The sequence below is a fragment of the Tiliqua scincoides genome, chromosome 1 (genome assembly GCF_035046505.1).
Source record: "Tiliqua scincoides isolate rTilSci1 chromosome 1, rTilSci1.hap2, whole genome shotgun sequence".
Taxonomy (NCBI): domain Eukaryota; kingdom Metazoa; phylum Chordata; class Lepidosauria; order Squamata; family Scincidae; genus Tiliqua; species Tiliqua scincoides.
In genome coordinates this window covers 18,965,979-18,986,922 of record NC_089821.1, presented here as the reverse complement: position 1 = coordinate 18,986,922, position 20,944 = coordinate 18,965,979, and the positions used below count along the sequence as shown (strand labels likewise).

Below are 20,944 nucleotides of genomic sequence, written 5' to 3'. Positions count from 1 at the left end.
AACAGAATACTGTGATCCTTAGAGAGCAGCTACCTGTATCACACATCTATAAATAGTAGTTCTGTTTCTTTCTGCAGATTTGCACAGCTGTGGATAGTCTGAAATTGGTCCATGTAAAACTGGAGCAACTCCTTTTTGTGTAGTCAAAAGCCAGTGAGATTGCCAACTGTTAGATATCTCACCTACCCAGCTGGTGTGTTCACCCTGGGTTTAGTGTTGTGGTTTCTGTTGAGTGAGTTGAGTTGGAATGGCTTAATTTTTTTTTCTACCCCACTTTGCCTGCCTGCCTTCTGTCTCCCCTGCTCCCCCCAAAGGACTGGCTCTTAAAGCAGCAGCAATAATAACAAAAATCCTTCCAGGCATTTGGAAAATTGCTTCACATTCTCTTTGCTTTCATAGTCTTAATAAAGGTTGTAACCATTGCAATTTCTGTTAATTGACTGACTAGGCAGGGTTTCTCTGTGCTAGAGAAGAACTGGAATTTTTTCCTACGTAGCAAATTCAAGAGCATTTAATTTTTAAAATGAGAAATTGCAACTTGTGTGCCTTTGTTAGGCATGTTGGAACTAGGGTGGATTGATCTAATCAAGGTAGTTTAAATCATTGTGGGGGGAAAACCCCAATTTTAAATGGTTTGGGGCGCAATCCTAACCCCTTATGTCTGTGCTTTCCGGCCAATGCAGCTCTGAGGTACGGGAACAAACATTCCCTTACTTTGAGGAGGCCTCAGTGAGTGACACCCAACTGCAGGATGCAGCACACTCCCCATTGGCACCGCTATGCCAGTGCTGGAAAGTACTGACATAAGGGGTTAGGATTGCACCCTTAAATTGTTTCCCCTTTTGCAATTTATACATTTCCAACACACGATGCTTGCTGAATGGTTGCTAGAACAACTCAAGCATATCTGGAACTTTTATATGGCATACTGTGAAATATTTGGTGAAGCAGCTCACATGATGCCTTTTGTGCTACAAGGTTATATCTACTTGAAGGCAAAGGAGGGAATCCTGAAATTGACTTTTTGTGTGTTTGGCATGCTTGATATATATGCAAAATGAGCACAAAAAGGATTCAGGTCTTTGTTCTCTCCTTCCACATGTCCACCAGTGGACCATATTTCAGTGTAAAAGCTGGATTTCACTCCATGCTTCTGATTGAAGATAATGGATTCAATTTTAAAGAATTACAAGTATAAGTTTTGTTCTTGCATTAATATTTCAGTTTCAGGTTATATTTTAAAAGGAACACAGGCTGTAACTAAAACTTTTTTAAAACTCAGATTATGCTTTTTACAACCTTAATTTTTAACCACATTTGTTGGAATGTGACTGTGTTTGAGGTGATAACTGCAGCCTTCAATTCTCTGTTTGTGAGTATTCTGCTCAGAGTGAATAAAAGGACTGTTCCTTCTGCTGCAAATAAGTTAACTGGTGGGGGAAATCATAAGATGCTCTGTACCTAACTGGGCTGGGCTCCAATTTGACTTGGTCTGTCTTGATGCAGCAGCACAAGCCAGTGAGGAGGCGATCACAGTTCGTCGTGAACGCAGCACATTTAGGCGTCAGGCGGTACGGCGCCGTCACAATGCAGGGAGTAACCCTACCCCTCCTACATTGCTCATCGGCTCACCCCTCAGGTATGGTATCTGTGTTCCACCGTATCTAACATGCATGCAGCTGATCACTGCTTCCCACTCCTAGTGGTGTTGCAGAGATACTTTGTTATGCCCTCCTTCCCCCTCCCACCAATCAATCTCTTCAAGCTGTTTACTGTGCATGCATTTGTGATCTTTTTGGATTGTGCATGTGTACACTACACTGTTTGTGTCTCTTCTGCCTCCCTTCAAAATGAGTAGACCAGTGAAATCACTGCTAGGTCAGCCAAAATGCTAACAAACTGGCTTAAAACCAGCTCTTTCATTTAAGTTTGTCAAATCTTTCAGTGTTTCTTTTTTTTCTACAAATGTGAAATGTAGAGGAGTGCATTAAATTCCATCATCCACTTATAACAATCTCGAATTATGAGCTGTGAGGCAAAAACAGATAAATCTCCTGCCAGGCTGGTATAACATTTGGGACCATTATCAACATGGTAATATATTTTAAAACAAATTCATTATAAGCCTCTTAAATATAATTCATATCTCAAGCTTCTGGTCCATCTAGCAGAATCTTTTTCAGAAATGTTTTTCACAATTTTAAATCCTTAATCTCACTTGTGATTACGCATTATGAATATCAATAAATTCTGAGTAAAATGATGAGTTAATTTTAAAGTTAGGTTTTTAGTTAAGTCTATACTAAAGAGTAAATGTGTTAAACCTGTGTTTGCCAGATAAAAAAAAACTCAAAATCTAATTTAAATAGTTTGGCTGTAAGAACATTTGATCATAAAGTACTGCTACAATTCTGGCTGCACTAAAGAAATCTTACTGCTAAGTGCTTCTCTTGGGTTCTCTGCTACTGCCTGTGGAAGGAGGCATGTTTTAGAAAAGAATATATTGTGAATGGTTGGAAAATTATTTCAAATTCCTGGACTTCTTATGTTTAGGATTTTCCAGCCACCCACATTTCAGTTTTGAAAATTGATACATTGTGCTGAATAGTTTAATAGCTTTTACCTTCTCTGTTTTTAAGGTCCTGGCTTTGGCTGTTAGGATCCCTTTTATTAGAATTATGGAAACAGAGCAAACAAAACATACTTTTTCATCTTCTGTCTAACAAATATCATAGAATAAAGGTCTAGAATAAAAATGTGGTGGAACTTCTGTACTATGAACAATGATGAGGTGAAGTATGCAAAGGTATTAAATAATGTACATAGTAAATTTTACATATGAAAATATGCATGACTTGTGCTGTAACTCTTGAAAAGCACAGAGTTCCTTCTATAGAATGAAGCTTTTCTGCCACTCCCCAGGACCTCTGAAAATTACTCCGGAAGGTTGTCATTCCTAAACAGCATGGCACATGTGGCTGGGTAGTAGGAAGGGAAAACTATCAAAAATTGGGGACTCGACTTGCATGAGTGCCTTTCACTTGTAGAGCTTCACATTTGGGTTTGAAGCCAGTGATTGGGTAAGGCAGAAGATGCTATAATACATTCTTTGCAACTTCCAGAGCCCCATGTGCACACATAGACATCTATCATCTTTATAGCAGTCACTGTGGCTGCTATGTGCAAAGCTTTTAAATCTCTGACTTTATTGCCCTAGCTAATGCTTCTGAACCACAGCCATACATTACCAGCTTGCTTGATTTCAGGACAACTTAAGTACAATTTAGATGACTGAAAAAAGCATAATTTTATGCTAACTAAATTGTAGGAGGCAAATGAATTAGGGTCCTCTTTTAATCAAGACATTGATCTGCTGACCCAGAAACAATTCCAGGAATTGAAAACCGCTAACACTGTTTCTCAAGGAAAGGAATAACTTAGAAGAAGTCAATTGAGTCTATCTGTTGCCCCACAATTGACAGGCTTGGTGGTGTCTGGTTTCCCTGTGAAAGAAAATGTTTTGTCTTGGAAGGACTGAAAGAATTTTGACTATCTGTGAAGGCTGGATAGCAGAACACGATTTCATGTTTATCTGTTTCTGTCATACTCATGAAAGCTTTTTTAAAAAACACCTCTGGATATTTATAATTGACTTAGGAACAGTCCAATTTTTCATTTAGAACATAAAATTGCTTGGCCCTTAGGCCATCATCTATCTCTGATAGTTCAGAACCACCCTTGCAGCCACTCAACTAGACACTAAGTTGTGGCTATCGTTATTAGTGAGCATTACTAATCAAGTAATAACAAAGCCTAACAAGGACTTAATTCGGTACTGGCAGTACTTTAAAAACAACACCAAATACTATAGAAATCATGATTGAAAATCAGTGTTTCGAATTCTTGATTCCAAAGAAAATGCAGAGTTAGGCTTATTTCTCACCTTCTTTGCAGCTTTTTTGGTAAGTGGAACCAAAATACTCTCAAGACTATTTGTGTGTGGGTGCTTGCAGCAGTCTTGACCCATGACATTTTGGGGCCTATTCATGCCATGAAGAATACTCAGGTGCTGCTGTAGCGCATCTTGCTTGGGAACTCATTTGTGAGAAATGACTTTAACTTTGCCATCCCCAGGGCTTTTGCTGGGGGTGTTCAGATGGCCTCCATCTGTTTCATATGAGCTGATTGTTCAAATGGCTTCCTGTGCACTTTGTATTTCTAGCGACAGCTCCTATAATACAAAAACAGTCCCTTAGGTTGCAATCCTATTCACACTTACCTGAGAATAAGTCACATTGAACACAGTGGGACTTGCTTCTGAGTGAATGTGTAGAAATGTGCTGCTAATCTCTGCTCATGCGAACGAAGGTCAACAATGCCAGGTATTTCAGGATGATGTGCTATTTATAGTTTCACACATACAGCTACTTTTTTTTTTTTTTTTACTATTAGCAGCGAATTGCATTTTTGTTGCATGGGGATATCTTGTCTACTGCTCTTTTGGTCAGCATTTCTTCTGACTGATGAAGAGAAGCACCCTGGGGGAAAAAACAAAGTGAGGCTATACTAGAAGAAGGTTTATATGACAATGTAGTTTAAGAATATGGATTCCTCTTTGCTGTCTCTTCACTTTAGTATGTCTCTTGATTGGGGAGGGAGGGAGAAGTGCCTTGAGTTTGTGGAATGGAAGTAAATCCTTAAAGGAACATGTCTTCAGACAGAAAAAAAATCAGCAGTGATTTTTGTCCAGCTGTTGTTGGATGACATTAGTTCAGTGGTTCTCAAACTTTTCAGCACTGGGACCCACTTTTTAGACTGATAATCTGTCAGGATTAACAGAAAGTCATGTAATTAATCTGGAAGTGATGTTATGGCCAGAAGTGACATCATCAAGCAGGAAATATTTTAACATTGCCCATATAAAAAAATCAAATTTAATCAATCAAGTCAATTAAAAGTCTACAATAAATATATGTTTAAAATTTATTTAAAATAAAGAACCCTCCTAAACCTCCTAAGTTGTTGTTGATCTTTTTTTTTTAATCTCCAAATGTCCCAAAGGCTGTAATCCTATCCACACTTACCTGGGAGTAAGCCCCATTGACACTGATTGTTAAAAGCATACACATGCTTAAAAGCCTGTTAAAAGTACAACTCTAATATTTCCCCAAATGCAGTCGCATACCATGGTAGCCTCAAGCCAAATACATTAGAAATAAAGTGCACATTGAAGTGAATGGGAGACCCATCTGAAATTGGTTTGCAACCCATCCCAAACTGTGGGTCACAACCCACAGTTTGAGAAACACTGCATTAGGTCAATCCCCTCTATTTCAAGCAATTTATTCTTGAAAGTCTGTTACCCCTCTTCATCATGCCTAGATGTTCCCAAATAATTTGCTTCCTGTTTTATCCTATGAAGGTAAAATATATATTCCCTGTCCTGCATCTGATTCCTCTGAATCCATGCATCATCTTTTCCCCATCTACCCTGTGAAAGAAGATGTCTTATCTCAGAAGGGTTGAAAGAATCTCAAGTTATCACCCTAGTACCTAAAATGTATACTCCAGAACCCAAAACATGATTTTTTCAGTTGTGTAGGTTGATCTTGTTGTTGAGTTGTGTGGGCAGGAGGTCTGGTCTAGAGGGTAGAGCCTTCATTTGCCTGAAGATTAACATCCACAAGGTCGCCAGTTCGAGGCCACCGGCACCGTGCGACCTTGAAGCAGCTGACAAGCTGCAGCTGAGCTGTTCCATCTGCTTGGAGCGTGGGAGGATGGAGGCCAGAATGTTAAACCAGATTGGAGTGTAACACCTTGAATGTAGTGGTTCTTGAAAGAAAGAACCTTCTTTCAATTTGTAAAAATCCCTGCGTGGATTTAATAAGCCTGCCTATGTAAACCGCCTTGAATAAAGTCTTGAATAAAGACCAAGAAAGGCAGTATATAAATACTGTATATTATTATTATCTTGTAAACATCTGGTAGCATCTCGAAATTGAATAGTTAATCCCTGAAACAATCTTTGTGGTCATTGTAGATATCATTTTTTTCCTGTCCAAATTTGGAATCAAATTTGCCTCAGCCAGTTTAGATAGTTGTTTTGTTTTTCCTGCAGTTGTAGAATTGCTTTGATTTTCTTTGGGCAATATCTAAGTAGTTATTTATATATTCTACTTTATATGTTACCCAGGGCAGTGGGGTTCAGTTTTTGTGGTTCCAAAATATTCTCAGAACAATACAATATAACATCAGCTTTAAAGATGATGGAAGGAACTAATGCACTGGAATGGCATAGCAGGTAAAAGCTGGGCAGCCCAATCCTAACGACTGCCTGGGCATCTCCTCGAGGTAGGGAAGCATTTGTTGAGCCCCAGCAGGTGCTTTGGGTCTACTTGGAACCACACCAGCAAAATAGCTGGCACAGAATCGAGTAGCCGTGTGTAGGGCTTATAGGGCCGGGAAGGGGAATAGGATCCAGCAGCAGCCTCTGCTGCCAGCCCCATGCCCTCTGGAGCCCAGTTCGCCTACTCCCTGCCTCTGCAGCACCTCCTCCCACCCAGTTTTGCTAGGACCTGGGCTTTCATTATTCAGTATGTTAAATGCACCTGCAGAGGAATTTCATGGGCGTAAGACTTACATGTTCCTTTAGTACAGAGGTCTACAAACTTTTTGACCAGAGGGCCACATCAAATACCTGGCATGGTGTTGAGGGCCAGAAAAAAATTTTAAATATAAAATTTATATAAATAAATTAGAGATGGAACTTAGATGAGTGAATAAATGAATGAATGGGCTCATTCATTCAACTTCTCTGGCCCTTAGAACACCCTTCAGACAGAACCAGAGCATAGTTCCTGCCACCTTCGGCCAAGTGGGCCAGAGGCTTTCAGGGGACAAGAGGCTGGCCGCGGGCCAGATAGAGGCTTGCTGCAGGCCGCATCTGGCCCCCGGGCCAGGGTTTGGAGACCCCTGCTTTAGCAGAATGAATGAGGAGTCAGATGTGGATATTACAGTACCACTGGAGGATAGGTATGGAGGAGAGTTTAGTATCATTGATTTTAGTGGCTTTGTCTGGTGATGCAGTAACTTGTGAAAGGCTAAACCCCAGCTAAACCTAGCGAGGAGCATATATTGTTGCATATAAGTGAGAAAAGAGAAATGTGATTGCAGTTAAACTACTGAAGTTAACATTTTCACTGGACTGTTTGGGCTTTCTTTTTATGCTGATTTAGTCTGACTATGCATGTCTGCCATGGGGAAAAAAGTATTAAATAACCCAGTCTTATTTTTCAACAGCATTTTATTCTATGTAATTTAACACTAATTGAGTATCTTCCTAGTGTTTGCTTAAACAGTAATAGTTTTAAATTATGTAGTTGAAAGAATAGTCTTTCTTTTGTGGTGGTTATTGGAATGCTAGTTGTGGGGTAGCTCAAGACAGGGGTGCCCAAATCCCGGCCCGCGGGCCACTTGCAGCCCGCTGTGGGTCCCCATCCGGCCCCCAGGGGGTCCCCCCACCTCCAGTGGGCACCCGGCCCTCACCCCAGCCCGTGCTGGCCTGCTGCACGAGCTCTGCGCCTTGCTCTCCCTTGCTGCCACTGAGCTCAGTGGCAGCGAAGGAAAGACGAGCCCAGCCGGCGTGCAGGGCCTTTTAATAGTGGGAAGGTAACCTGAGACTTGCAGGTCTCATGTTACTTCCCACTATAAAAAACCCTGCACGCTTGCCTGCTAGTCTCTTCTTCCTTACCCATGGGCTGGGCTGGGAGCAGCTCCATTTGGCTCTGCTCGGCTCCCTTCCCCTCCTCCCCTCCCCTCCTGCAGCCTGAGCCAGGGGGGAGAGAGAGATGGAGAGAGAGATAATGAGGGAGGGGAGCCCAGCCCAGCTCGTCTCCCTCCGGAGGGAGGGAGGGAGGGAGGGCTGGTTGGCTGGCTGGCTGGCTGGCCAGCCAGCCAGTCCGCTAGCCAGGCAGGCAGGCAGGCAACAGCACCAGCACATGGGCAGGCAGGTAGGCAGGCAGCTGGGCAAGCAGGCAGGCAGCCCAAGCGAGGGAAGGAGGGAGGGCGAGGGGGCAGGTGAGCAGGTGGGTATGTGAAAGTGTGAAAGATCCCCCTCCATTTGTGTGTGTGTGTGAATGGGATCATAAACTGGCATGAAGATCCCCCCCTTCTTAGGGTGAATGTGAGCATAAACTGACATGAAGATCCCCCCCGCTTCTTAGGGTGAATGTGAGCATAAACTGGCATGAAGATCCCCCCTTCTTAGGGTGAATGTGAGCATAAACTGGCATGAAGATTCCCCTCCCCTTCTTAGGGTGAATGTGGGCATAAACTGGCATGAAGGTCCCCCCTTTCTTAGAGTGAGTGTGATCATAAACTGGCATGAAGATTCCCCCCCCCTTAGGGTGAATGTGATCATAAACTGGATTGAATTCATTCATTCATTCATTCATTTTCCGTCTCTGATATATTCATTTATGTAAATTTATTCAAATTTGAAGTGTAAATTCTTTTTTTCCCCAGCTCCCGACACAGTGTCAGAGAGATGTTGTGGCCCTCCTGCCAAAAACTTTGAGCACCCCTGGCTCAAGAGCTTGAGGGAGCGTTGCTTACTAAAACATTCCCTAAGGGTTGCCGCTGAGTAATAGCACCAAAAGCTAGATCTACTGCAGCAGCAGGACTTAATTGGATAGACCTGTAGCAAATGATAGAACTGCTTCGTGAACTTTGCTTTCTCATTTTTGTGTGTGTTTTGGTAAAGGCTATTCAAATGAAAGAAACATGGTCATTTGCCTTCTAGTGTTTTCTTCTAAAGGACCTTTGAAAAGTGGTGTTGATGATAGCATGTTCTGTAGTCCTAAAGATACTCCTATCCATATCTGTTCTCTTGCAACAATTTTTAATGCATATAGGGAAAAATAGGTGATCTGGGGTCTTACAGAGACGAGGAAAAGAAAGTACTACTCTCTGTTTAACCCTTTGAATCTGGGAAGCAGTAGTGTAGCTGGGGAAGGATCACATGCAACAATGCTGCCCTTGCCATGGTTGCTGGAGCAGTGCACCTTCCAGCTACACCACTGCTGGGAAGTACAGTGCACAATGATTATGGACCTGCCAAAGTTGAATACCATGCTGGAAATTCTTTAGTAAAATGTGTCAAACACACACAGTAAAATAAGCTCTATCTGGGTAAAATGTTGCAATCTTAAAGCAAAAATATTCATTCACGCTTTTCTCACCTAAATCCTTCCTTAACAGATCATCACTCCTGCTCATTTTCTGAAATAACTGTAAAGATAGCCTCCAGTCTTAACCTTCTTCCTATAGAGCAGTGGTATTCAAACTGGGGCGTTGCGACACCCCAGCCTGAGGGTCCTGGCCCCTTTCCCCTTAAGGGGCGGGGGCAGCCAGGAGGCAGGGAGGAGGCAGCGGCGCGATCCCCAGGATCGCACCGCTCAGGAGGGCTGCAGGGGCTTGGTGCACTTGCCCAAACCCCCTGCAGCCCCCGGGGGTGCTTTGGCAAGGCTCCCCGGGTCAGGGAAGGTGACAGCGGAGTGATTGCGCCCCACTCCGCTAAACCGGAAGTGGTGCACGATCGCCCCACTTCCCCTTTTGACCGGGCTGCAGGGACTGGGTTGCACCCTCCAGTCCCTGCAGCAGCCATCCCTGGCTGTGGGGAGCCGGGTGCGAGCGCCTGCAGGGCTCCCAGGGTCAGGGAAAGTGAGAGTGGGGTGGAGCCCTGCAGCTCCCCTGAGCTGCGCAATCCTGGGGATCGCTTTGCTGCCTCCCCCCGCCCCCGCAAAGACTTACTGCGGGATTCAAACTCTCTGCAAGTTTAAAAACCGCAGCTATAGAGGATCATAGGCTGAGCCAGGTTCATAACAGTGTGCATGTGCTCAGTAGAGGAAGAGCAAGTGCTTAGTCCTGTCTAGATGCTTTATGCCTCAGCTAATGCTCAGATTTTCCTTCTCCTTCCTTTGGCTGATAGTGTTGCAATCCTAACCCTAACACTGCAGTCCTAAGTCCTTTTCTCTGCACCATCTACGCTCCAGTTGCCCTATCCTTGTCTTTGTGGTTTCCTGTACCTTGTTCCTTAAAACCCAGTGACCTTCACTGTAGGTTGTCACCAAGGCCTGTTTTGGACCAGAGCCCTGAACCAAACTCTAGTAAGCTTCATGCTTATCAATAATCATAGAAATGTGAGATAAGATTTTTTTATATATACACCATATTATAGCTTGTTATATATTAGGGGATGCTTGTTAGCCAGATAAGCATATGAACCAGTCCAAGAAAAAGTTTAAGGGTCTAATCCTATGCAACTTTCAACCCCAGTGCAGCCAAATGCAGCCTCTAAGTAAGGCAACAAGCATTACCTTGAGGAGGCTTCCGTGACTTGTCTCCTCCCCCACCACAGAATGCAGTTCACACCCTGTTGCTGCACTGCTGCTGGAAAGTTGGATAGGATTGGCTGTTTGTGAAGTTGTACAAAAATGTTTAACTGGAATTTCTTGACCCTTCAAATACTGCATTAGATATGTAAGAAGTGAGCTGTCAGGGTTTTTAAAAAGTTGTTTCTTTTTGGATAGTTCCTAGCTACTAAAAAAATATTTTGAAGCAGGGATGGAGTCCTTGGCAAATGCAACTTATCTGAGAATACTGTTTCTCATCAATTAGTATAAAGTCCTATGCTAATTAGTTCTTGTATCTTTTTGTTAAAAATTGAAATCTAATTAAAAATTAAATAATCTGTGTTTTTCTGGCAATGTAGAGGTTTGTATTTATAAAGGAATGCATGTTTCAAAGCAGTAGACAAGATTATTCATTTTATACAGCTTGCTCATTAGAAAATTAACTTAAAAATTGTAAGTTTCAAGCACAGGTTGAAATTGCAGAAGTAAGCCAATGCCTTTAACGCTTTAACTGAAGAAAAGACAATTAAAATTTGAGGGATTCATGTGTTTTTATTTAGGAAATTCTGTTTCCATTATATGCCATATTTCTGTTGCCTTTCACAGAAGTAAGAATTTTTCCTGAGTCTTTAATATTAAAAATCACTTTTTCCCCTTCATTTTACCTCTTTTCTGTATTTGAGTTATCCTATTGAGTGCAGTGCTAATTGTCTACTCTTCTGATAAACGTTATGTGTTTATTATTTTTGCCCCCAAATATTACCGTTTGTTCCTATTTGTAAGTGTAGTGTCAAAGAGTCATGTTCAAGGTAACTTCCTGCCCTCAGTCCTTTAGGTAGTTTTGTTTTGTTGAATCACAGTAGAATTGTTGCACTGTATGTTCTATGAATAATCCATATTGTACCTCAAACTAAACTAACTTGTTGCATACGTAATATATATAAAAATTAGTAGTTAGCCTGTGAACTTAAATTTTAAATGTTCTAGTTGAAATAGATTTCTTAAATCATGCCTTCTGCCTAAAATACTTTAATATCATGAACACGATATTTAAACAATAATACTTTAGGTGTAAAGTAACTTGTACATGGTTCCCACAATAATTGTGTGAGGTAATACTGTTCCCATTTAACAGATGAGGAGCGTAGGAACTATGACTTGTCAAGGGTAGATTGTGGTTGTGTCTTAAAAGTCCAGTTTTAATTTGTTGGGCCATAAAGACCTGTGAAAGAGAACTGACCAGTTGCACAACCTGGTCAGTTTTCAGTGGCACATTACTGCTGGATTGTAGAACATTTGTAGAAACCGTAATCTCTTCTCCCTCATCCAAAAAATGTATATTTACAAGAAAATATTTGAACTTTTTAGTTTGAAAAGCAGTATATGAATACTGCTACTACTACTACTACTAATAATAATATGGTATATAAATAATTTTAAACATATTTTAATTGCTTGGGTGAAACCGCATTTCAGAATCCACATCATTAAGACCCATTCATTTCTTGCAATCTTCCCAGGGTCTGACTATGAACTTGCATGAAAGAGTGGAGTTTGCAGTTTGTTAGCAAAAGAAGAGCAAATGCTCCTTTTAAAGAAATACTGTATTGCTACATGATTCTCCTAACACCCCACCACAACTATGCACTTTTAATATTGCTCAGGACAGAACTCTGTGAGAAAGTCATGACACCTAAAGTGCTAAGGACCTCTCAGAATGGTTACCCAGTTGACTTCTAGTATTTCTCGGCTTGACATAACATGCTCATACTGGCTCTTTCACTATGCTGTACTTTTTGTTTTAACCTTTTTTAAAATATAAAAAAGTGTTGACTTAGTTTCTAGCTATTGTTTCTGTGTTCTTCCCTGTAATATTTCCACCATCCATGTTCTTTCATAGCCTTCAAGATGTTCAGCAAGGGCAGCAGTCCACAACCCAAGTCAAAGTCCAGTCCTGCCCCCATTCCCAGGCAGCAGTGCTCAGCGCTAGTGCCTCCTTGCTGGTGAGAAATGGGAGTATCCACTTAGAAGCATCACATGACAATGCATCTGCTGTAGTCGGTGGCAGTTTGCACGATGAACTTGGTACGCAGGCCTTATGTAACCTTGGTGAAATCAAAGTGTTTATGCAGCAGATTTATGGCTTATGATGCACTGTAACTTCATCGTAGCTTTGTTTGGAGGGTGTTATAGCAAATTGCATTTGCTCCTTTGTTTGTGACACTTTATAGACTAAACTGTTATGTTAGGGCAGAAATTGTTTGAAGATACTGAATGAACTCTTTAATTTCATGTTGAGTGTTTATTGGGCACATTGAAGTATCTCAAGAAAATACCTCTCAAACTGTATTTTATACAGAGTGTTTTAAAGTTCTTATCAGGAATAGAGTTGTAAGTGCTGATAAATGTTCTTCATATTGATAAAAGGATATATTATTTAGTCTTTAACACTAATAGCCTGAATGCAAGTACAGTCTTTCAGAACCTGTTGTGTTCAGATGTATTTGTATTAAACACTGCTGTTTGTAAAATTGCTGCTTTGCAGTTCTCATTGTAGGGTGGAAATTTGTAAAGGGTTGGAGTATATTGACAGACATGTCTAACTTCTGTAGTAGAACATTTGTTTAGATCTTAGCCACAAAACGATGTCACTATGGTAGTGCTGTCATGGCACCCTACAATCCTAAATAATTGAAACAACCATATGTTGAACATGTAATTTTTGAATTTAGAATGCATAATTGCATTATATCATAGACATGGCTTGAAAAGAATGTTTAATGTTGAACCTGTACACATTTGTACCACAGCACAAAATGTGACATCTGATGACTATTGAATGGTCAGATCTCTATGCAGAATCCCATTAATATTTTAAACTGGGAAAGCTGCTGTTCAACCATTTCCTTTCTCTAATGTGGTCAGAAAAACCCAACATAGGCACACCATGGAACATGAATAAAATTGCTCTTGGGGTTCATTTTCACCAGCATGTTTTCCAGTTTGAAACGTTAGTACTTTGAACTAGAAAAGTAATGAAAAATTTTATTATGGTCTGGGCTAGTTGGAGATTTCTAGGATGTTAGGGACTCAGCAGTGTAATCAAGATGAGCCACCAGTATTTAATCACATAAGTTTCCATGTGTAATTATGAATGTGTTCTTTTAAAAAATCTTGACAAAAAACATTCTTTTCTCTTTGACAAGTTTTAGGATTTCACAAGTTATGTAGGTAACAATGAATTCCAGGTCTCTCATTTTCCGTTTTGTCAAACTTTTTTTCTATTCTTACTGTAACAAAATGAAGCACTGAAATGTGGTGTTGTCACTAAGTGGGTAGTCAAACAGGAGTGCCTTATTGTGGTAGGGACTGCCTTAAGAGTTCAGTGGATGCAAAGACCTTTACCAATAAAGGTTTTTAGGTTGGGACCTATACCAATAAAAGGTTTGGGATTTTTAGTCAACAAAGCATTAACCAGAATATAAACTTAAATGTTCTGTTCTATTGCAATCCTATCATTTTTTTTCCTGAGAATAAATACTGTTTAATTCAATTGACATTTCTTCTGAGTGGACATACTTGGATTGCATTGTGCTACTCTTGGCTGGAGCAAATAAAAGTTTTTGAATCTTCCCTAAATAATTTGGTTTGTGGCCAAGTTTAAATTATTTATCTAGCCAATAAAATTTAACTTCTTCCATGTTCCCCTTGGGCAGGTGACCTTTCTGGATTTGATGTACCCTTTGTTGCTGTTAATTCTTCACTCCTTGCTTCCAGAGTAGGGCTTGTACACATTAAGTTCCACCATTGTCCCATGTTAATGTTACTACCAAAGAGCAACAAAAGATTTGTGAGCGCTTCAGTGTTGTAATAGTGTCTGGAGGCTTGCTGGAAGAGGGGTTTTTAAGGCTTGAGTTCAAGGACTGTGCAAGTTCTGTTGCTGGTTATGTGCTACAAAATTGAGTGTTTATAAAGCTGGATGCACTTCTGGCATTATAGGACATGTGTAAATCCCCTTTTTTTTTTTTGCTTTGTACTTGAAAACAGGCTCTTGGTACAAAGGATGCAGAAGAAATAATGTTAGAGGTTTGCAATGCAATCAGGTGCCATCTGCTGCTTGGATGAAATATTGCAGAATCAAGCTGTGGCTTTTGTTAGGACTTTGCTTGTGCTTATATTGTAGCTGTGACTACGTGAATGTGTCTACAATTGCTACTCCCTGTCCAGTACACAGTATGTAGCTGCCATTCCTGGCCCTGAAGTGTGCGATATAAAACTGTTTCCATTGTTGCATTGACTGAGGGCTATTTTGGGCAAATGTCATGTCTGAATCTGCTACTGTCAGAATGACCGAACATCTTCTTTTTCCAGGACGTGTCCCCCTTTTTTTAGCCTCAAGTCCTGGAAAAGAACTTAAAATGTCCTCCTTTTCCCTGTGAGTGGACCCCTGCAGGCAGTGCATAGCCTTCTTGTAATTAATAAGTGTAATATGGTTTTAAATTTAATAATTAATATAGTTAATTTTAACCACATGAAATCAATATACTAGTGTTTTTCGCTCTTATTTTGTCATGTCCTACATTTCTCTTGGATGTGCTACATTTTTCTTGGATGTCCTACATTTTGGGGTGCCTTGTCCTCTTCTGCAGTTACAACATCTGGTCACCCAGTGCTGTTTTGGTTTGAAACTGGTGGGCAGGGTAGAAGATGTTAGGGATTTTTAGAGGTTTTAGAGCCAAGACATCAGTGTTCTGTTTATCAGCAAATGTCATTGCTACAATGGTTGGCAATCTTCAGTCTCGAAAGACTATGGTATAAGCCTACAGCACCTCCTTCTTAGTCCTCCTTCCATCAGAGCTTTAGCAGAAGTGTTGCTGCTGGTGGAAGGGCAGTGCTGGCAGCGGTGGTGGGGGGGAGGGGAGGTCTGAATAAAGAGGTTCCTGCATCTGGCCTGCAGGCCTTTTGTTAGTCTTGTCTCACAGCAGCTGTGCCCTTGTGTGATGGAATAAAGCCAGGTTGCCTCACATATGACAGTAAGGTGTACACTAGTGTGTGTGTGTGTGTGTGGGGGGTGCACTATTGTGTGTGCTTGTCTATTCTGTGATTTGCCCATGTGTTTTAATTTCATGATGTGCAAAATAGGCATGTGTGGTCATTGTTCATGACCATGCACAGGGCTGCTGATTGTTGGCTGAACAGGTGGGTGGATATGTGTGTGCCTTTTCTGTTCTCTTCCTTCCTCTAACACTCCAAGTATTTGAGTCTCTATTCCTTTCCTGTGTGAGGCAGTGTTATGAGGTATGCTCAAAGTTTATAACCATGAATGCGTAAGTAATTTCCTTTTTAATCCAATGGTAGTACTAAAGGAACCTGATCTTTTTGTCAAGGAGAACCCCAATGCCTCACTTAAAATGATTTATGTACATTCAAATGAAAATATATCGCAATTGTGCATTGTGGATTTCTGTCTTTTTGCAAGGGCAAAGAAGTAATTGCTGACAGTAATTAAGGGCGTGTTGGGGTTCCCCTCCTCCCACAGGTCCCCAGCTTACACAGGGAGAAGACTTCTGGGCCAGAGGATCAAGGAGGAAGCCGGTGGAACATGGGGCCACCTCCCCATACACTGCCTGGGCACTCCTCTGGGCGGCAAAGCGCAGTGGAGGAACACTGCGCGCCGAACCCTCCCGCTTTCCCCTCTGCCTTGGAGGAGGGAGGGAGGAGACAGAACGTAGCCATTCGGCTGCTGGGCAGCCACCCCTCCCCCACTTCAGGGGAGAAGGGGAGCACTCCCTTGCCCAGCCAGCCAGGACCTGCGTTGCCGGGCAGGGCACCTGGCTATGACATTAGGAGCCCACAGCTGAACCTCTGCAGAGCTACAGGACCCAGGTGGGCAGGACCAGCCCCCCCCCCCAAGGCAGAGACCAGAGCAGAGGCAGCAGCTCAGGAACAACCCTGGCAACTGCAGGTGAAAGGAGGTGGAAGGAAGACAGAGAGAGGAAGGGGAGGAGTTGTGGTAATCCCAAGGGAGGGCAGTCCCAGAGACACACCCTTTTTGTACCATCCCTGTGAGGGAAGGGGAGGGGCCTGCCCTACATAAACCTGGAGGCCAAAGATGATAAGGCAGTTGGGAGAACAGGCAGGAGGATCTGCTGATAGCAGTCCCTGCTCCTGACTGGCAAATGCTGCTAACCCAAAGGGGGGGGCAGGTGACACAACCCCCATTTCGTCTGGTGAACTAGTCTGAGGCCCCCACTGGGGGGGGTCTCCCTTGGAAAGGCCAGGTGGGCCAGACCCCTTCCCTCCCCCCACAGGGAGGCCTCACATGGCACAAATTCTTCTGAGCAGCTGAAGCCTTTCTGGGAACTTCAATAGATGCTCCATAGATAGGCTTTTAAAATACTGCTTTACAGTTCTGAATCTCTTGTGGCTGTTGTGGGGTGGGAGCTGGCATTATATCACACCATGAACAAGGACAACACAAGCTGAAATTAAATGGGGCATGCATCTATCATGACTCTACATACTACCTGCAGTATTGATGTGCAACTATATTGTAGTTTATATTATAGATATTATTGATCCACTTTAGTTATTTGCGGTTTCCCTAAGAGATTAATCTATAGTGCAGTTTGTATTATATGTTGTCAAATGGCTGAAACTAGTCTCCTGCACTCCCATGTGGAATGCTGTTCAATTACAGTGGTGCCTCGCAAGATGAAATTAATTCGTTCCGCAAGTCGTTTCGTATTGCGAAAATTTCGTCTTGCGAAGCGCGGTTTCCCATAGGAATGCATTGAAATTTAATTAATGCGTTCCTATGGGCAAAAAAAGTCAGAACAAAGTCAAATTTGGTTTACAAAGTGCTCTTTAAAGGCATACATACTGTACAGAGGATTTCAAAAATTTCAAGCACAAAACTTCAACTTTTTAATTTTAAAAATTCGTCTTGCGAAGCACGGCCATAGAAAAAATTCATCTTGCGAAGCACGGCATAGAAAAATTCGTCTTGCGAGTCACCAGAAAAAATCGCAAAAACGCTTTTGTTTTGCGAGTTTTTCGGTGTGCGAGGCATTCATTATGCGAGGCACCACTGTACATTGACATTGTTTTATAGAACTATTATAACAGCTGTTTCACATGATACAGAAAAAGTGTTTCACTGTTTTCCCAAGATGAACACTTTAACATTTGAAAAGAGATTTTGTACAAATAGAAATTGTTGCTGTGTGTTTGCAAACATATTTAGCCTTCAAAACCACATCTTCTCATGTCATCAGAGGGGGCCCTTCTAACTGTGCTGCTAGCAGTGGAGGTGAGGGGGATGGCGGCAAGAGAAAGGGCCCTCTCGGTGTTGGCTCCCCATCTGTGGAACTCCCTCCCCCTGGAACTGAGAACAGCTCCCTCTTTAGAGTCCTTTCGGTGGGGGCTTAAGAACTTTTTATTTAGGGAAGCCTTTTTATGTTGATACTAGGGGGTATGGTGTTAATTTCAGGATCCAAGATTTATTGTGTTTTATTGTTTTTAATTGTCTTATTTTTATACATATTTATATATTTTATGTTTTTAATATGATTTGATTTGTGAGCTTCCTTGAGTGCCCTTTACTGGGATAAAAGGTGGAATATAAATTTGATAAATAAATAATATTCCATCATAGAAGAAAGGTATCTGGTAGTAGTTGGCAACCTTCAGTCTCGAAAGACTATGGTATCGCGCTCTGAAAGGTGGTTCTGGAACAGCGTCTAGTGTGGCTGAAAAGGCCAATTCGGGAGCGACAATCCCTTCCACACTGGGAGCAAGTGCAGTCTGTCCCTGGTCTGTCTCCCTGGCTATGGGCCTTCCTTCTTTGCCTCTTAGCCTCAGACTGTTGGCAAAGTGTCTCTTCAAACCGGGAAAGGCCATGCTGCACAGCCTGCCTCCAAGCGGGCCGCTCAGAGGCCAGGGTTTCCCACTTGTTGAGGTCCACTCCTAAGGCCTTCAGATCCCTCTTGCAGATGTCCTTGTATTGCAGCTGTGGTCTACCTGTAGGGCACTTTCCTTGCACGAGTTCTCCATAGAGGAGATCCTTTGGGATCCTTTTACTTTGGGATCCTTTGCTTTTACTTTGGGATCCTTTTACTTTTAAAATGTATGTATGTATTTTGTTATTGTATGTATTGTATTGTATGTATTTATGTATTGTATGTATGTATTGTATGTAACAATAATACAAATTAATGTAAAAGTATATTTACCTGGTAGATACCTGTAAAAGTATATTTTTGGTATTGTGTAACACGACCCTAAATGCTGTGGCTTTTGATAGTCTACTGTCTTCTTTCTACTATCTATCTAACTTCTAAAAAAAAATTTCTGCTAGCTTTGCAAATAATTCTTCAAAAGTTACTAGTTCTGCCCACAAATAGCTGTGCTGACAATTTATGGTACAGTGAGAATACTGACATTGTCTTTGCTTTGGTGAGAGCAGGGTGGTTCTTTCCTGGAGGTGGTAGGGGGCACTTTGGGTAAAGGACCACTGGTAGATGGTAACCTTGGTGAGAGCCAGCCTGCTCAGTAGGTCAAGGTCCTCTACTACTGTTAGAGGTTGGGTTGTTCAGTTGGAAAGGGTGGGAATGTGTGTGAAGGTTGCAATAGGAAGAAATGTATTGTTTAGGGGGTGGTGGGGATGCATTCTCGGCATCACCTGGCAGGACAAAGTTCCTAACAACACAGTCCTGGAACGTGCTGGAATCCCTAGCATGTATGCACTGCTGAAACAGAGACGCCTGCGTTGGCTCGGTCTTGTCGTGAAAATGGATGATGGCCGGATCCCAAAGGATCTCCTTTATGGAGAACTCGTGCAAGGAAAGCGCCCTACAGGTAGACCACAGCTGCGATACAAGGACATCTGCAAGAGGGATCTGAAGGCCTTAGGAGTGGACCTCAACAAGTGGGAAACCCTGGCCTCTGAGCGGCCCGCTTGGAGGCAGGCTGTGCAGCATGGCCTTTCCCAGTTTGAAGAGACACTTGGCCAACAGTCTGAGGCTAAGAGGCAAAGGCCCATAGCCAGGGAGACAGACCAGGGACAGACTGCACTTGCTGCCAGTGTGGAAGGGATTGTCACTCCCGAATTGGCCTTTTCAGCCACATTAGACGCTGTTCCAGAACCACCATTCAGAGCGTGATACCATAGTCTTTCGGGACTGAAGGTTGCCAACAACTTGTAACATGGGGATGGTGTTGTGATGCTGGGGGTAGCCTCCTCTGGCACTGTGGTAGGGGAACTTGGTCGAGGGCTTGGGGAGGTGTCATGCTGCCATACAGAGGGTGACAGACCAAGGAAGGTATGGTGGTGGCTGGTGGTTACACGAGAAAGAGGGATAGTTATAGGCGAACTATCCCTCTTTCTGGCCTTCCCTCTTCCACCAGGGGTACTTAGTGACACAGGTGGCAACCTCTGTATTTAGAAGCTGCTGCTATTCAGTGTCAGGTTAGTTGTTAATAGGAACAGCTCGATCCAGAATTTAACCCATTTTTGCCTGACCCATAGGTGTACACATTTGGTCTCTGTTGCATATGTGCAACGTAGGGCAGAAATGGCTTAATGCTGGAAGACAGCACTGACACAGATCAAAGAGACCTGGCTGGAAGAGGCATGAAGAGTTGATCTGTCCTGTCAGTATCTGCCACGTTTCCTTTAGAAACCTTCATGTCCCAGGAGCAGGTACCTTAGGGATCGCCTACTTCTGTATATTCCAGTCCATTCTCTGAGTTCATCTGAGGGGGCCCTCCTGGTTGTGCTATCTCTAACAGAAGTTAAAGAGTGGCAGCCGGGGCAGGACCTTTTCTGTGGTGGCACCCCTCCTTTATAAACTAAGAGCATTCTTTCCATTAAAGAGATTCTGGCAGAGACTAAAGACTTCTTAAATTTCTGTTACCATTTTGGGGTGGTAGGGGGCAAACTGTTCTGTGACTGTACTGCTGTTTAATTGCTATGCTCTAGGTTTTTCTATTGGAGTACTACTTTATTTTTAACTACTATTTTAATTGATATTGGTATCTATACTGTTGCTGCTGTGATTAATAGTAATTGCACCGTTTTAGATTGTTATGTTATTTTTTTATGTATTTTAAAGTGAATTATTAGCTGCCTTATGTTCCTGAAAGGCATGGTATAAATCTTTTAATAAATCAATAAAAGGACCAATTCTTTTGCCATTTACAAAAAAGCTTCTGAAGCTGGTCATCTAGATGTGATTCTGTGTTATCACAGGTAACACAGGAGTGATTATATGCAGGTTTTAGTCTGCAGTTGGTGTAATCTGCATTTGTTGAAACAGAAATTAGTTGTAAAATGAATATGAAGTTGTTTACTGAGATTAGCACAACTTTTCATTAGGTGGATGAACATCTTATTGGTCAAGGCTGGGTTGATCATGTCCTGTTGAGAGGACATTCACAAAAGTTGGTTGTGTGAACTGTTTCCTATTTAAGAATAAAATTGGTGGTATGAGATGTGAAGAACAGGTCTGAGCAATTTCCATGTGAATAGG

General features: G+C 42.2%; 1 protein-coding gene across 5 annotated transcripts in view; it reads left to right on the top strand.

Annotated features, from left to right (window-relative positions):
- PCNX1 (pecanex 1) overlaps nucleotides 1-20,944 on the top strand; it is a 103,519-nt gene that overhangs the window by 42,521 nt on the left and 40,054 nt on the right. For 3 of the 5 annotated variants that reach the window (XM_066631828.1, XM_066631854.1, XM_066631818.1), the window contains exons 7-8: nucleotides 1,507-1,639; nucleotides 12,313-12,497. In XM_066631828.1, coding sequence (XP_066487925.1) covers nucleotides 1,507-1,639; nucleotides 12,313-12,497 — 318 coding nt within the window. The remainder of the gene's footprint in view (nucleotides 1-1,506; nucleotides 1,640-12,312; nucleotides 12,498-20,944) is intronic. The other 2 variants (XM_066631837.1, XM_066631845.1) reach the window with 2 other exon arrangements.